The 18269-nt window shown below is 42.3% G+C and overlaps 1 protein-coding gene across 2 annotated transcripts in view; it reads left to right on the top strand.

The window, feature by feature from the left end:
* fam120c (family with sequence similarity 120 member C) overlaps positions 1-16388 on the top strand; it is a 41304-nt gene extending 24916 nt beyond the window's left edge. For both annotated transcript variants that reach the window (XM_026153310.1, XM_026153309.1), the window contains exons 12-17: positions 3641-3755; positions 5095-5304; positions 7261-7498; positions 8013-8148; positions 9936-9999; positions 10111-16388. In XM_026153310.1, the coding sequence (XP_026009095.1) occupies positions 3641-3755; positions 5095-5304; positions 7261-7498; positions 8013-8148; positions 9936-9999; positions 10111-10365 (1018 nt within the window). In that variant the 3' untranslated portion in view covers positions 10366-16388. The remainder of the gene's footprint in view (positions 1-3640; positions 3756-5094; positions 5305-7260; positions 7499-8012; positions 8149-9935; positions 10000-10110) is intronic.
* Positions 16389-18269: the final 1881 nt, after the last annotated feature.

Here is an 18269-nt window from a genome sequence, read left to right as displayed (position 1 = left end):
GGACTAAACCAATCGGAGATGGTCAAGGGCGGGACCTCTCTGATTGGCTGTGGTCCAGTTGAAAGTCCAGGTGTGGACTGATTCTCAGATTAAAGCTCACAAAACCATTTAACAATCACCAAACAGCAAATGAGAGCAGGTACACGGATTCCACACGAAGACGTAAACACAGAGCGTACCCGACTCATCAGAATCAGCTTTGTCTTTCTCGGCTTTCTCACCCGATGGTCCGTACATGGAAACGCTGTCGGAGCTCAGCGAATCTGATGCGTCGGGTCCGCTCTGTGTTTACGTCTTTTTGCGCTGATTCTGAGCTGCAGGTTTTGTCTCTCTCCAACCAAAATTCACCGAGCCAGCAGCAAAAGAAGCAGCAAACTGCGCTTCACATTTGATAAATGTCGTCATGAATTCCCTCTGACTTTTGCTGTTTTGCTTCCACCACGATAAAAATCACACTTCATGCACAGCTAGCTCTCTCTCTCTCTCTCTCTCTCTCTCTCTGTACTTCAAGAACAGTTTCCCGTCTCAAATCTGTTTTCTGCATTATTCATTCGCTTATTACCCACCAGTCTACCGTTGTTTACAGCGCTGTCGGCCGCTGTCTTTTTCTTTTCTTTTTTTTTTTTCACTTAAATGACCTCGGACAAGAAAGCCAAATTTCTGCTGTTCAATACTGAAGAAATTTAAACTTTTTAAAATTATGCAAAACTGCAGAATATTGCAGAATATTTTTAAGGTTATCTGCTATAAAAAGCCAGGCCAGAAAAATCTCCTTCATGTTTTTCTGTTTCATTCTCACCGGTGCGCCCATGGCAAAAAGTTAGTCTAGAGCCCTGTCTTAAGAAAACCTTTCTCTTGAAGCTTAAAAACCCCTACTGGTTTCCTTAAGATTTACTCTTTTTGGCCATTGTTCAGTAATAACAGTAATATCCTAGACTTGAGCAGTAGCAGGTATATGCCATTTATATTTGTTTGTAGTATTTATGTTTATCCAGTTCATCAAATGCTAAATTTACTCAGTTTAAACTGACACCTTACTGTTTGTAGTAGTTTTGTCACACGTGATGTCCGTTATGATAACGATGGCTCTGCTCCTGTCAAACAGTGAGTCAGCATACAGGCTACCACAGAACAGGAAGCTCACAACGATAAATGTCACTCAGTTCGATGTCATAATTATACCTGTTAAAGCCAGAATGTCTTCTGCAAACAAGGCCGTGAACTGTGGCGCTCCAGCACGTGTCTTGTTCTTGTCATGTTCTCTTATTGCCGATCTCCTGTCTCCTCTCAGTCCTCATTCGTGGCTGTATTTACGGAGCAATTCTGCCCAAAAACTCAGGTCAGAGCAACCTTTGCTCAGGGTCACGCGTTACAAGAATAAAATAAATACACACTGCTTGAATCTGGTTTCACTTGTTGATAAACCAGCTGGAGACATGGATTACAGCCTTAGAAGTATCCTCCTGTCTGCTTGTTATTAAAGTAGATTATAACAAATAGTTACAAATTAAAAAGACCGACATTTCCACTAACTACAGCAGGAAAGACACGTGTAATACCATTAACAAAAACTTTGTCTGCTCTCCCATTAAACCCCATCAGCGCTGTAGTGAGCCAGCACTCCCAACACCAGGACTCTAATTGCAGTTCAACAGTCGCGTTATTATTTATAGCAGTGCTTTTCTTACTGTGACATGTCAGGATGTCTTCTGTGAAAAAGGCTCATCAGTAGGTTGACAGAAAATGACATGTCTGTTCATACAATGGAGCCAGTAACTCAGCCTTTGCAGCATAAATCCTACACAAGATTGCCCTGCTTTCTTTTTCTGGAGACAAACTAAACAACATGCTGATTATTTTTGATTTGTGTGGGTAGAGCTGGGCGATAGAACGATAACGATATGTATCGCGATATAACTTTTACTCGATAGAGAAATTAAGCTATCGCGATAGACCTCGCCGCTCTTGTTCTCTTAAAAAAAAAAAAAAAAAAAAAAAGGTCAGCCGATCCAAATTCAGTAGCGCAGAGCCGAACCAATCACAGCCGCAGCGTCACGTCGCGTGACTTGTTACGTACAGCACAAGTGCCAAGCCGCACGTGTGTTTGTTTGGGAAGCAGCCAGCGGGTAATGGAGCCAGCGCGTAATGGAGGAAATGAGTGTGCCGACTAGAAAAATCAACCGAGCGTGACCGAAGAGAAAACAGATGATGGTTCCAATGCCGGAGAGATTGTCGAACGGAAGAGCCATAGAAGTTCCGTAGTTTGAAGGTATTTCGGCTATTTCAAGTCTGACAAAAAATAGAGTAGGGTGCACTGTAAATTGTGCCGAAAGCAAGTCTGGAAATACAATAAACTGGTGCATGCGTCACACTGTGCGCCACGTTATTGTTTCGGTGAAATGAATTTCTACAATACTGTTACTGTTAATTCTACTCTCTGCAGTGTTTAAATGCTTACATATACACACAGTTACTGTCCCTCCACACATACGACTCGGTTCTGCTTCTATGCCCCAGCTTTGTTTACTTTTTCCCACCGAGGCTTCTAGACTTCTGATTGGCCAACATTTCTGCACGGTTAGGAATCTAGCGCCACCTGCTGCTTTGGCATGTTCATAGCAGCGTTTTCCTTCATTTCTGCCTTTATGTGTGGACGGGATTATTTTTTAAAACGAAAACGGAAAATCTCAGTTTTCAAAAATACCCGTGTACGTGTGGACGTAGCCTCAGTCTCTGACTGGAAGCGCTAATTCGTCATTCGGCTTTTGTCAGACTAAAGTAACTGTTAAAACTGTTTGATATCGCCTGAAATGAAAAAAACATATCGTGATATGAAAAAATCTCATATCGCCCAGCTCTATGTGTGGGTATTTATATGCTTTACAGTTAAATGTAACTACGTTTTAATTCATCAGAGAGGTAATAGTTGCTGCTTTGTTTTTCACGAGTGAAACATGAAGGGAAGCTTCAGCCTTGTTGATGCAGACAAAGTGACAGCAGGAAGGAACATTTACAACAGGCACACTTGAGAAATTAACAAATAACGAGATGAAAATTCACTTTTGCATTTCAGACATGAACTGGAACAGCTTACTGGCACTGAATGTATGCCTTGCCTAGGATTGATTTATGTAATGGTGCAGGATGTCTCTGGGCTTGTTCTGGCTTTTGCCTGGGAGCTCCGGTTTCTCAGAAACATGCAGGTTAATGCTGCGTGTGTTAGCCCAAGACTCCCAGTTTCACTTCCTCATTGCGTACATGTTGAAAAAGCACATCAGCGTTCGACTGTTCGATATCCCCTAAAATAAATATAATTGCTTTTGTTTGTCACAATTTGTGTTGCAAGAAATAATTTTCATTCATACAATAAGCAATAAAAACTGATTTAAAGATTTTCCACTCCAGTCATGTAAGAAGAGTGTAAGAGTGATGCTGAAGTTAATCTTTTTTTATTGTTCTTTTTTTCATCGAAATCTGCACTCGAGTCATCCTTTTGATTTAAATATAAGTGTGTGTCTCTGAGAACTGTTATGTCATATTCCCTGAAGAATGAAAGAAAACTACAGTTTCTGCTTCTGTTGTTGCTTATTAAAACTGAAAACTTCCAGGGCACTGTTTGAATTAATTATTGTTCTTTCAGGTATATGATGCAGTGGCCTGGAGGAAGGATCCTCCAGAGACATGAGCTCGATGCCTTCCTGGCCCAAGCTGTTTCCAGCCAGCTCTATGAGCCTGACCAGCTACAGGAGCTGAAGGTGAGAGTCCCCTCCTTTCAGGGAATAATCATTAATAAGAGTTGTTCCTGCACGTATTTTTCTTGCTTTGTGGTGTAAATTATATGTCTTGGTGCTGTTTGAGAAAACTGAAGTGCTGAAAAATAAAACATCCTTTCCCTCTGAGGCAGTTTGGTTAATAAGGGAAGAATGTAATGGCATGTTAAAGTGTAATTTATTGTCTTCTCATATGTTTCCATTTGAATGGTGAGTGGAGATGGGTTTTCACACACCTCAGATGCCGACTCCATGTCGCTGGAATTGGATGGGGAATGCGTTTGCTGAATGCTTACCGGTTGACAAGTGGACTGAAATAAGGGAGGGAGTGACGGCAGAGTTCACTAGAAATAGGTGAACTGCAAAAAAAAAAAAAAACCCCACCAAAAATGAAAAATACAGCATGAAAAGAACAGGCTGCGGCTCTAATGGACACTCGTTTTCACTTCCGCTCTTTTTGTTATAACTTCGCCTTTCTCCACGGCTGGCTCGGACCAACGAATCAAGAGTATCCCACAGACTGGTTGTATCACATACTTTATACTCCGCTTCCATCGGCGAAGGAGCTCATTGCAGGTGGACGCGACGTACCCAAACTGCCAGCTGACTGCAAACACTCCCGCTTTTGCGTAGGTTTTCATGCCACGGTCATGGTTGATGCATCCTCGACATGCTCCGTGTTTCTCCTTAAGGATATGTGTCACAACTCCAGAAGTTAATTCCAGAAAACTACAAAAAAAATCAGAACTCACTCAGTGAAGTCATTTCCACGTTTTTCAAATTTTCTTTTGAAATCCTGGCTGTACTATGTGAAGCAGGTTATAAAAAAACAGGAGATCCACAAGAAGCCAAAATGCACAATCATGCACCATTAAATGTGAAAACAGCAAAATAAACCCAAACAGAAAAGGTGGCGGTAAAAAAACCTCGAAAAAAGTTAAGATTCAACTGTGGAAGGAAAATTTAGTTCAGTTTTAACAGAAGCTTTGTTTGAATGATGTATCATCGACCGAGCCAAGGAGGAAGTAGCGTGAAAATGAATAGTGGCGATGTGCTTCTTGGCCCTGAGTAGGTATTGATTATCATGATACATGCATCAGCTGTGATGTGGGTGGCAGTGAACCTCCAGAGAGCGCAGTGTGTAGGCGCCTTTATGAAACTCTGTAGAGTCAGTAAAATCCCCGATAAGCTAAAGTCTCTGAGAAGAGTGCACGCTCACGTGTCGCAGAGACCTCGCAGCTCTTCAGCGCCGTCACCTCTCTGCTCTCGTTTCTGTTCCCACCTCTTAAATGCTGTCATTTTTCATCTGTGTGTTGGCTGTCAGGTGGAGAAGGTGGATGCTCGCGGCGTGCAGCTGGCTGCTCTCTTTATGGCCGGCGTCGATACGGCGCTGTTTATCAATGATGTCTGCGGTCAGCCGTTGCCGTGGGAACACTGCTGCCCCTGGGGCTTCTTCGACGGCAAACTGTTCCAGAGCAAACTGGCCCGAGCCGCCCGCGACCGAGCCGCCCTGCTGGACATGTGTGAGGGGCAGGTACGAAGCAGAGCATCGCAGGGCTGAGTGTGACCATCGTTTGTCTTTCATGTCCCAAAATCCCTGTCGGAGGGTGAATTATAGTCCAGTCATCATACAGCTCTGTGTGTAAATGGCTTTTAAAATGGACTTTTTCCACCTTCCCCCACAATTTAAGAAATTTGTAAAGGTTATTTTAAAGCGCAGGATGGGGAAGTTCATATCTTCTTTTGTTTTAAGACTTGAAGTGTAATATTGATTCAAAATGATTTACGGTTACTCTGCCCATTTAAGTTGGACACACCAATACAGCTTATAAAAACACAAGCTAACAGCTGTTTGAAATAAATACATGGCACAAACCAATAACTATAGAAAATGGGAGTGCGCAGAGGTGAATAAAATGGGATGTTGGACAAGAAAAACTAGGAGTCAAAAAAAGATTAAGTCAGCTGCCTTCTAAATATATATTTTTTAATTTGTTACATATTGTAATTGTCCTTTTTTCCCCCCCAACAATAACACAAAAACGTAACAATTGTAAATGATTGGAGCACGCTGCATGTACTGGGATGGTCGATCAACTCCACCCTCAGGCCATCTGCTCTACACTGCCTTTGACCTAAAAGCACCAAAAAAACATTCAAAAAAATATAAACCACAAATTTTCTTGGCGACCTTCATTGGGATAGAAACAAATAAGACATTGAGACAAGTCAAAATTGAGACCATTTTAATGACTGTGGTCGTGCAAATATCGGCTTTATTTAAGAGCCTTGGTGTACTTCATATAGGAGCTCATCTGGCAGCCCATGGGCCTGATGCTTACCGCAGCGCTCTGAGCTCAGGTCCATTCCAGTGTTCCTGTGCTGTTCCAGTCAAACGAAGCCTTTAAAACCCCCAAAATAAACACACAGTATCAGCTTACCCAGCCGTGATACAAAACTTGCCTTATTAACGCATTAGTTCCTGTAGGGTACTGTAAATTTACATTAATAGAATATCACTGATCAGTTTAACTTTATATTTCTGTTGCTAGCTTGCTAGGGCAGCGATGTTTCATCATGCTAAACAGCTAAATTAATAAAAAAAATAGAAAGTACTATAAGAATTAACACAAATACAAAACTGAATTATTGAAGGAATTAAAGACTTGTTTTGTGTTTTTTGGTTGAAGCCCTAATCAGTGACCGTGGTGGAGGCTGGCTGCTCAGTTCACTTTATCAGGAGAAGTGCAAATGAGTCACCATGTCTCTGAATGTGTGTGTTAACAAAGTTTCCAGCTGTTATCCCATGGCCAAATTTTAAAGTAGACATTAAAAGAACAGAATGAAAAATGAGTACAGGAGGAAGCACACAGACCTGTGATAAAGAGCTTCAGAAAAAAGCTTTATTCATCCTCACAGCTGAAATGACAGCAGATTGAAAATGAATAAAAATTGTGTTTGAAATCATTGTGACGGTGTCACATGGGCTAAAATGGGCTTGTGCTGTGTTTCATATGTTATTAAACCTTTGTAATAAAGTGACTTACCGTATGGCAAGAATATATTTATATTTAACTTTTTGCAAAAATAGAACTTCAATAAGACAGAATGCAGACATGCAGCCTCGGAAACAGGACAAGTTAAAATAAGCAGGATAGATTTGGGGGGGTTAATGAGTGTGGTGCATGCTACATCCAGAACTGTGAGAGTACAACTAACTACGTCCTGACCCACATAGGTGCATACATAAGAGATTGGAGGAAGATAAGTTAATAGATATCTATATGTATGGAGTTACACTATTGGCGTGGGAAGAAAAACGTAGCACTGAGTCGCCATCAGAGAGAAACACTTATTTTTATTATTATTTTTCCATACATCAATATGCCCACTCCAGTTTTATGGATAATAAAAGTGACAGTTAAAGAGAAAGTGGGATCTACTCTGTATCTGTCGCGTATTAACAGCCGTAATTCTTTCTTCTCTGCAGGAAGAGCTGGTGTCCAAGGTCGAGAAGATGCGCCAGGCGATCCTCGAGGGCATTAACCTGTCTCGCCCTCCTCCTCCACCACCACCTCTTCCACCTCCTGCCTTCCTTCCCCCTGCCATGATGCCCCCTTTCTACCCCATGCCTCCTCTCTACCCACCCCGTCCCATGGGCGGCATGCCCCCGCATCACCCACATCATCCACACCACCCAGCCCAGCACAGACCCCGAGGCTTCCCAGGTATGCCACAGTTCATCCACTGTTTGAAACAAGTAGTTTGAGCTCCTTTCCAACTTCTTTTAAGCAACTTTTTTCTGATTGTTTGTTGCAAACAAAACATTTGAGCTCTGAGATGACCATATTATAAATATCCACTCTGTGAGTTACAAAGCAGGAAAATACTTCTTGAGCATTTGGAGCAGTCTGAAAACTGAGATTTGTACGACTCAAGTAGTCGTTGAATATACACTGACCTCAGTATGAAGCAGAATAGATTTCCTTTTACAGATTGAACAGAAAGTTGTCTTGTATGTAATGCAGTTACATTTAATTGATACAAGAAAATGTTTCTGACTCCAGACTAATGTTGTACAGTTTCTTGTTGGTATAAAACTGTGTGCTTGGTTATCTACTAGGTGACAAAACATGGTAGAATATAGATAAATACGCAGTTTATGTCCTATTAAGATAATATGGAATATAAACAGGAACACAGGGAGTTGGTGTGTAGTGACTTTGCAATCTTTTCTTTCAGGCATTCAGTCCATCCCCCCTCAGGGAGGGAAACTGGAGATCGCTGGCATGGTGGTTGGTCAGTGGGCTGGCAACAAACCAGTCCGTGGGAGAGGGGGCTTGAACATGCAGGTGGTGTCAGTGGGAGCCGGGAAAGGGTGAGTTCTGCTATAATTTTTTTTCAAGTAAAATAAACACATTGCAGGGTTTGAATAAGCGGCTTGAGTTTAAAAAGTCATGATGTCGTTTGAGCCATAGTCTCTGGGCTTCTTTCCGTTTATTAACAGCTCTGGTATCTAATTAATATATCAAAGTAGTAAAAATCTACATTGACAGGGAAACAAATTCTTCTCAAAATTCATCTTTCTTATAGTGACGAGTCTTCTTCAGCCTCTGAAAACCATCGATCGCCTCTTTCTTGGATCAAGTTTGTAAAGTCAGCTCTTACTGTTCGAACTTCAAGGACAGACAGTTGTAAAAAAGAGATCACTACTTAATGAAACAAATCCTGTGTCGATCATAGCCTGTACAAAAGATGACCGCCGTGAAGTCACCATCCCAAATGCGCAATATGAGTTGGTTATTCTTTCAACTACATGATAAGTAGAACAGCATTTAGTTTAGGGCTGCCACGATTAGTCGACTAGTCACGATTACGTCGACTATCAAAATCGTCGACGACTGATTTAATAGTCGACGCCTCGTTTGAAGCTTTGTAAGATCCCAAAAGACGCAAGAATAAGTAGTAGGATTTAAGAGTGTAATAACGGACTGAAACAGAAGATGGCAGCACTGCATGTACAAGGATGCCAGCTGCCGTTAAACCCCGAAGAAGAAGAAGCTGTATCCCAGAATTCATAGCGCGGCCCAGCTCAGTTTCCAACAATGGCGGCAGCTAGTTAGTTTTAATATTACTCTTATTACTCTTTCTGGGTCACAAAATAAACGTTTAACATATTTTCAGGCGAGAATGTAGCTGTGTAAACCTCAAATATCTGCTCAGTTTATCAGGACACCACATATTTTCAAAAGCGCTCCGACGTTTTCGGAGGCGTCTGTTACCCACTAGCTCGATAGCTAGCCGGGGTTCAAGGCTCACTAGAGCCGTGAGAACACCGGACTCCCGGCAAATTGTTTTCAAACCCACCGCCGTCTTTCGCTGCTCATGTTAAATATATGAGTCACTTAGATAAATTAAAAATGTTGTTGTTTGGCTTTTTTTTTGTATTTTATTTATTCCTGAGTAAATCGGTTTGGCTGAGATTAAAGTTTTTACACAGCTGAATAAATGTCAAGCAGACGGCTGATTATCAGAAGTGTGAGATGCTCGAGAATTTACTCCGGTGTCCTGTTATATTTTAGATAGCAAGGAGTTTATTAAACCTCCCCGAAACAATCTGCAAATGTCATTAAAATTTAATAAACTACCATCTTGTCTTTATTTTTAGTTAGCACATACCTTAAACACTTAAAGCTGTAAGCTAATGATAGTTATATAAGAGCAGATGCTGCTGGTGCAATAAGCTGTACGTTGTACGTCCAATGGATGATGATCTGATTAGTCGACTAATCGCAAAAATAATCGGTGACTAGTCGACTATCAAAATAATCGTTTGTGGCAGCCCTAATTTAGTTTAATCCTGAATATTGAGTTGTGTTTTGACCGTTTCCTGTGTTTTCCTGCTTTTAAACTAGTGTGTAGTATTTTTCCCTCCCTCCTGTTTACATTATGTAAAATCATTCTAAAAAGACTGAATATAAAGCTACAGAACTGGATATATTTGAGGCTGATCAGCTGCTCTGGTCACCAGCCAGTTAGTTCATCTCTAGTCAAAGGCCTAAAGGTTATACTAGCCACTTCATGCATTGGAGCCGACCTAAAAGAACTGTAATGTTAACCCAGTGGAGACTTTTTTTAAAAAGCCTTTCTCTTTGTGCACCACAGGAGGGGTAAAGAGACTCCAGCAAAACTAAGGGGAGGGAAGAAGACAACTGCCAACAGAACACAGGTGTGACAGCAGACAAACCCAGACAAGCCTCTGTACTCTCAGGTGAACACTGAAATCAGGCGTGGACGTCAACTTTGTTGCACTCCAACATTTCTGTCTCTCCTTCCCCAGACGTCGTCCCCCCCATCCAGCAGTCCCCCAAAGCCCTCCGAGGAGGTGGGCTCCACGCCAGAGGTTGCCTCTCAGCAGCTGAATGGCAGCTCAGCAGCCTCCGCCATCGGCCAGCCCTTGGAGCTGACTCCCCTGGCCCAGCCAACCCCGTGTGCCTTAGCCAGCAGAGACAACCAATCAGAGGGGGTGGAAGTGGAGGCCCCCTGTTGCCTTGACGACTGCCCGTCAGACGGAGCACTACAGAAGGAGGAGTGATGGCATCCTTATCAGGATGTGCTGCTCTAAGAGAGTTATCTGTGTTCGACTGCCTTTCCCTGTTTTTGTAGCCCTGTCTGCTAGCTGTGCACATCATCACACGGCGCAGGAGGCGACGGGAGGCCCGTCCTCGCCTCCTCTGCTGCGACGTGTGATTAGCTAAACCAGTTAGCCGTTCCCCCCTCCCCCCTATAAGTTTTCTCATATGGTTTTACATTGTTTCTAAAGAGACGTTTTTCCATGAGTCCGTAAGCGCCCCACCTGTCAAAAGAAAAAAATCCTCCCCTATCCGCACTCAGAGTGAAATAAGCTTAAAACCCCGCCCCATCACCGCCACATCTTTAATCAATCCCGCCCCCGTTTATTAGGGCTGTTTGTACAGTTTGATTATTTAGTTTTTTCAGTCGTCCCGTTGTTCGACTCTGCACACAAACGTTAAGCATGCAGCAACGGTGACAGGCAGTCGTTGTATGTTGATGTGGTTTGTTGCCATAGCCAACTCACGAGAGGTCAGAGATGTTCAGAGTCTGACTCTTCTGTGCAGCGACCCTTGCCAAACTCCATTCTGCAACCAGGTCGGCGGGCAGCGCTGCTAAACATGCAGCGGTAGCACTCGCATCAAACCCCGTTATTTTTTGTTTCGTTTTATTCTTTGATTGATTGATTTGATTGGTTAATCAGTCACTGAAGCACTTCTGCACCACCACGGCATTAGTGTGATATCTTACTTTGCCCAGTGTAGCATAGCCTAGTACTTAGCTGTGCTAAGAGATCCCATGAATTTATGCACCTTAAGCCCTACAGTATGCAAGATTTCCCCCCGACCCTCCAAAAAAAGAAAAAAAAATTGCATTATTATGTTATTGTCCCACCCCTCACCCCGGCCCCCTCCTCCCAAAGCTTTGATTGTACTACCCCAGCAGAAGCACTTAATGTTCTATTTAAATATAATGGATTTCAACAAGCCCCTAGACAGTTGAATTGACAGTCGGTGAGGGGCGTTCCCCGCGCCCGATTAAATCATTATGACACATAGATCTACATTTAAAGGTAGAGATCTATTTGAGAGACGTCAGAATGTGAACAGAGTGGTTTCAGACAAAGAAGCACTTTGTTTTAAAAAATGTTAAACCACACTGGACAGTCCTCTAACAGTTGATATAGAAATGACAACCTCTCTGAGGCACCTTCTTCAGTTAAAGGCCAAAAACGTAGGAATGGAAACTGTCCAGTAAAAGATGGAAATGAGCGGTGAGGTTTTTGGGCGACTGCTGCCAGGCAGAGTTCCCCTCAGACTGCCCTCATACATTCACTTTGCTATGAAGCTAAAAGGAGTCTTGATCGTCCACGTCGAGGAGATCCTGGGAATCATTTCAGATTTCTTAAAAACTATTTCCAAAGTGTATTTTCATAAGACACATGTGATATAAAAGGGGCGTGGCAGCAAAGCCTCAAAAGATTGAGCAGCTGTTGTCATTACGAATGCCCGACACTGAGAGCCGCTGCTCGGCGAAGCTCCGGTGTGTCACTTTAGACCAGCAGGAAGCACTTCCCTGCCCCTGAAGCGCCTCAGCCGAGCGTGGCGCGAGCCTTCACGGGCTGGACCGCATCATCACTTGACAGGGGAGAGGGAGGCCTCGTGGCGGACCCCCGAGCGTGCCGCTCACAATCTGAGACTTCTAGGAAATGTTTTATTAGAGCATTTATGTTTGTAGAGAATGAAATGTGTCCCCCACCTCCACACACACACAGTAACGTCTCATCTGACAAAGGAAATACAAGCATGTACCTTCTTAACGATTAGCTGTAGCACAACTGCAAACGTCAAAGCAGTAGAGCGACAGATACTGCCTGAGAGATGCTGGCCATGGTCGTTGTAATCTCTCTAAAACGTACGTAGAGAGGCTGAAATAAACTCGTCACATGGAAAAAAGGGCAAGTCAGCAAAGAAGCACCTTATTTTCTTACTACATTGATGACTTGCGCTTCATCGTGTGCCACAAAATTTAACACGGAAGAAAAAAGCTCCTATGAAATGCTTTTTTTTTCTTTCTTTTTTCGTTTCTTTTTTGTTTTTTGAAGGAAACAGAAGACCCTGACTATATATATAAATATATATAAGTAAGTGTTAATGTAGTCGCGTCAGACATCCCCTCTGTTATGAACTCAGCCATTTACAGTGACACGCTGACAGTCGACCCAGCCGTGAGCGTAGGCCCGCCGAGGCCACGCCGCCGCCTCTTACACCAACACCAAATGAAATCAAAAAAAGGTTCGGACTAGTTAGCCGTTAATGGGTAGGGATCTACGAGCACTTTAGGTGTTCTTAGGTTGAGAGTAGGTAAACAGTGTCGGGGCTTAACACAGGACTGTAAAACAGACACCAAGACTAGGCTAGAGAATATAGCTCCACTGGCCGAAATACTAAGTCTAGAATTACTAGGAGTCATATACTTAACTGCTTTCAACTTTTGACATTACTACAAATACGTGTATTACAGCAGTACATTGTTAGAAGATGGCTTTTCTGCGGCGATCCAGAGTGTGACCTGGTATTTGATGCCCTCTCTCGATTCGCTCGCCAGATAACAGTTACACACACACACACACACACACACGTTCACAATACATAAACACACACACAGAGGAATCAGTTGATTTGTTACCAGCGGCATTCTCTCTGCTTTCGTGCTGAAGTGATTTCTTTTCGTGCAGTTTCAGTTCCCAGTGGAGTGGTCGTCAGTTCATCGGAGATCTTTTTTGGTAACACTTTCTACTGACCGCGAGGAGGAAGAAAAAATAAATAAATCCCACATTCACGTTCAAGTTTTTGCTGCATGGACACAGATTGGAGAAACACGCGCACACTGACACATTTTTAGAATACACGCACATAATAAACACACGGATATATAGATGTTAAATCCTGAGTTACACAGTAGGTAGTTTGGAAAAAAAAAAGAAAAAAAAAGTCAACACAACACATGATGTAGTGTCCCTCTTTTGTCCTCGTCTGTTTTAGTTTGATAGGTATTTGATCAGTGATTTTTATGCTTGTTATCCTCTAACCCGCCCCTGCTATGACACTTCTTCTCGCTGTTCATCCATTTATTCTTTTCTCCCACCCTCAAATTTTTCCTCGGCCTCCTTGTAGAGTACTTACATCCACGAAAACACACACAGACACATACACACATAAATCAAGCCCACTGCAGACACGCACACAGATATCCTCCACACAGGTTAATCCCACCCCTGTCCTCCTCCCACTGTATCTCAGTTTCCTTTCACCTCCTCCTCTGCCGCTCCGTTAGCCCCTTTAGGACCGTTTCTATTGGCCGTTTTTATTTTTTCTCTTTTTCTCTTCGGGCTGCCCCGCCCCCTTAATCAACCCAACTAACAGTAAAGGTTATATTAACGTTGATAATCAGTTTCTGTATGTATCTAGCCAGAGTGGATTTAAAAAAAATCTGAAAAAAAAATCAAAACTGTTTTATTCAATTGTGCAAAATGTGTTTTTTCTTACTATTTTTAATGTTATTACATCTTCTAATCTAATCCTTCTACCATCGCTTCAGTTAGTACTGAAATACGCTTAGCCAACCTAGAGATTTGAACTGTAACGATCGCCATTTTCCTTACCTGTATTTTATATGGCATCTGTAGACCACTTCACCGTTTTATTATTGTACGTAAGTAAATATTGCCCGTTTTTTCGGATTGAAAATCGTCGTCTGCACTATGTTCGATTCTCATATTATCCCCGATAACGAGTTTTCGCTCTTCGTCGTTAATCAAAGCTCAACTCTGCGCCCTTGCACAAAGCAGCGAAATATCTCTTGTGAACACCTGAGAACCAAAGTACACCTAGTATCCCCGTCTATCCCACCGCCCCCCCAAAAACAAGCTCCTCTATAGCCCCTCCCCCTGCCCAACATTGACAGCTCCCCGCCCCTCCACCCTGAGTAATAAGTTTCTGATGATTATATGTATAATGACATTACAGCACGTGTGATTTATCCGACAGATCTGTGAGGTAACGGTGTGGTGTTTCATTTTTATTTTTGTTGTTTTTCATACTGTGGTTTTCGTGGAGATGCAGACGGACCGGGCGGCGAGTGAGCGTCTCATCAAAATCTCCCGCTCGCTCCTCATGGTGAAGTTTTAGGCGGTGTGAACTGCTCCACTTGCTCCTATCACATCAAATTATTACAAGTAACCACACACACGGGAAGAAGGAACGACACCTGACAAATATGTTCTCTGTCACGCCGAGCTTCTTGGCACCCTCTATTGCTTTTTTTTTTCTTCTTCTTCTTCTTCAAAACATTGTCTTTTAGCTCCCAGGACTTGAGCTGAGCGGGTCTTTTCATGCTGTACGTGGGCACTGAGGCGGAGGAAAGAGAGACAGTTTTCCTCACAGTGCGAATCTGAGATTGATCGACCATCCAGGAGATTTATTCACATCAAGGAAATAAACATTTTAGCCATGAGGATCTGCTTTCAGAGCTTTCGGGCTTCTCATACAAAATAATTTGATAGAATCTCATAGTTTTGTGGACTTGAACTTGCGATTTTAATTATGCCGTTTTGCTGCTGCAAGATGAGCAATTTTCTGTCACTTACTAAAAATCAGAATGCATATTTGGTAGATGTAGGGCCGATCTCTTGGTGGAAATTAGTGTTTTATTCTGACATTTGTACGTTTAAACCATAACAAGCTAATTGACGTTAGTCTCATCGAGCTGCAGAAAATACAGCTACTTCCTGGCACATTTTAGTGCAATCATTAAGTTATATTTAAAGGAATTGTTAGCTGCATCATTGACTTCATGATCGGATATGATTTAGGCTAAATATATAAATTTTAGACAGTTGGTCTGACAAAAATAAGAGATTTTAAGATGCTGTCTGTTACTTTTGACATCAGTAGTGAAAATCATTGCAAGTTGCAGAACTTGTTAGTTAATCTCAGTCCATAGTCAACATCCTGTTTTTATAGTGAATAAAAATTATTTTCCATCTTAGTTAGGGCATTTATTGGTTTAGAGGCTTTTGTTCAAATAAAAAGAAGCAATTTTAAGACATTTTCTCTGCTAAAAGCGGTTTTATTTTGAAGGAATCAATAAAGCAAGCCTTAGCTGCAGTCCTAGTTAACAAATTCCAATCCATGGCTTACATCTCGCTTTGATCATCATAAAATTTTATTTCCAGTTTCTGATTTAAATCAGGAGGTTTAAACCGTCTCAGCTGAAGCGCTGTGAGGAAAATTCTTGCTCTCTGACTGAAATGATAGTATTTGTGTCATAAAGCTGGTTAAAAGTAACCCCCACCTCTCTGCCCACGAAAACGGGAGCATCCTCTGAAGAGAAGCAAAAGCCCCGGAACAGGAGTGTGTGCATGTATTATTGTAGAAATGAAACAGTATTATCTTCTGTCATACAGAAAGGAGTCATCGGTTGGGTTGTATCTGTCCAGGAAATCTCACAGCATTCTTGTCCGGTTTGAATAAGGGTCCCTAATTTCTGTCTCTCTCTACACTGCCACTCTCCCCCCCTCAACAGCCCCCCAGAAGGTTCAGAATAACCTGTCCCCCCCTTCCACCTCCCTCCCTTCGTGGCCAAGTCCCCGTCAAGTTGGGGGCCGTTTCACATCACATCGGTCAACGCATCAGTACCCGGAACCACCCAAAAACTACCTGTGCAGCGAAAAAAGGGTTAAAATTTATCCATAATATTATTGTTATAGAAATATTATCATCATCATTATTGCTGTTATAATTATGGTTGGTATAATTTGTCATCATTGTTAGCATTATGGAAGCACCAGACGGTTTGTGGAAAGGTGAGAGAAAGTTTTTTTTGTTCTTTTGTTTTTAATTTGTCTGGCTGTTGGTGGTCTGATCTCACAGAGGCAGGGGAGGAATGGTTCAGAAAGAGACAAAGATGGCAGTCATGTTTGTACTGGTTGGGAAATGACTTACAGTGCTGAAATAAAATTTATTCTTTTAGTAAAAAAAAGTATTTCCTGTGTCCTGTGTCTTCATTCATTGAATTTTTGAGGGATTTTAATAGCAAAATTTGCACCAATGTAATGTCTGTGATGTAGAGGGATTTTAAAAAGAAAAAAAAAAACACTGATTCACTGGAGGAAACTTCAAAAAGTCCACTTTGGATAACCTGTAAAGCAGGGGTGGGGAACTCCAGGCCTCAAGGTCCGGTGTTCTGCAGTTTTAGATATCATCCAGGGTCAACATACCAGAATCAAATGATTAGTTCATTACCAGCCATCTGGAGTACTTCAAGATATGGTGAGTAGGGTAATGTAGCCATCTGAATCAGCTGTGTTGAATCACTGACACATCTAAAACCTGCAGGACACCAGCCTTTGAGGCCTGGAGTTCCCCACCCCTGCTTTAAAGGGTCCTGTCATATTGTTTTGGTTGGTCAAAGAAAAAAGTTCAACCTTATCCTTTTTATCCATATTTATATTTAAGAAAACAAACTTCTAGATGTAATTCCTTCTGTGTTAAAATAATTTTCTCAGTACTCGCAGATGTGTGTTACGGCTTTGAAATTTAAGTTTCAAAATCTTCACGATCAGTAGATGCGCTCTTCTTGGTGTGCTACTACTTCGCTGGCTCCTCCCAATGACTTAATAAGAAATGACCCAGGTGTAAATTCTTTAAATAAAGAAGTAAAAAGCACCTCTGCTGAAGATGTATGTAAAATCGGAGCCAATCTATCGAGAGTGACTCCACTTCCTTTGACTCCCGTTATGTAGAAATTGGCTGCAATTCACGTTGGAGAGCGGCAGAGGGCGCTCATGATAGAACTAAGCGCTTAAAATTATTATTTATACTGTCTTCTAGACATAAAATTTTAATTTAATTTTCTAGCATTCTGCTAATTTATGCTTAACAGTGACTTTCAGACTGGAACTTCATAAAAAAACGACTCCACTAAATCTATCGCCTAAATCTATTATGAAGTTTACCCCCCCCCCCCCCCCCCCCCCACAAAATTTTCATATTATTGGCGCCCACTCTGAAGTAAGAAGTCCTGAAAGTGGGAAATCTTGATATTTTATAAGCTCAGGGATTATATACGCGTTAAAAAAAATAAAAATAAAAAATCCCGGCACGACACATTAATCTCGCGATATTTGTGCGTATCAGCAGCTGGCTGCAAACCGCTCCGCTCGGAAAGATGGCGACGATGATATGGGGGGGCCACCCAGGCTACAGGGAGGCTTCTGAGGTAAACCACTACTGTAGGTCGGCACCCAAACACTCGATTAGTTACGGGGGGAAGTACCGAGCCTACAGGCAGGTGTGTGTTGTCGCGTGCGGTGCGGATATGACAGCAGGTCGAGAACCGCCAATTCGAGGTAGCTGTCAGCTAGCTTTGTGAGCTAACAGCGGGCTAGCTACTTCTGAGGCAGGCTCAGATAAATATTCCACACACGGTGGCAGTGGCTGCTTTCCATCCTCCTTTAACAGATACTGCTGTGATTCTGACGGGGACAGGGTTACTGTAAACCAAGCAGCCGATGTTTCCAGAGGCTGAGACTGTGCTCGGGTTAGCATGTTAGCGCCACCTAATAATGTAGAATGATACGGGATCCCTGCTTTAGTTTAACTCTCTGCCGCACACACTTTATGCGTACATGTTTAAAATAGTGACTCCACATCGTTTACTGCAGTCATTCCAAACATCAGACTAACCAGTTTGAAGTGTGAAAATCTGCAGGGGGCCCACCCAAACCTTTAGTATCACCTCTGAACACCACACAGGCAGAAAGCTGAGGGTTTCATTTGCGTTTTATTAATATAATAACACAAATTGATGTTTAGAAATGGCTGTGTTTGGATAGCGCCCACAGAGAAATAGCAAAACGTAAAG

The sequence above is a fragment of the Astatotilapia calliptera genome, chromosome 20 (assembly GCF_900246225.1).
Source record: "Astatotilapia calliptera chromosome 20, fAstCal1.2, whole genome shotgun sequence".
Lineage (NCBI taxonomy): Eukaryota > Metazoa > Chordata > Actinopteri > Cichliformes > Cichlidae > Astatotilapia > Astatotilapia calliptera.
The sequence above is the reverse complement of the archived record's forward strand: the minus strand, read 5'-3'. Positions and strand labels throughout refer to the sequence as shown.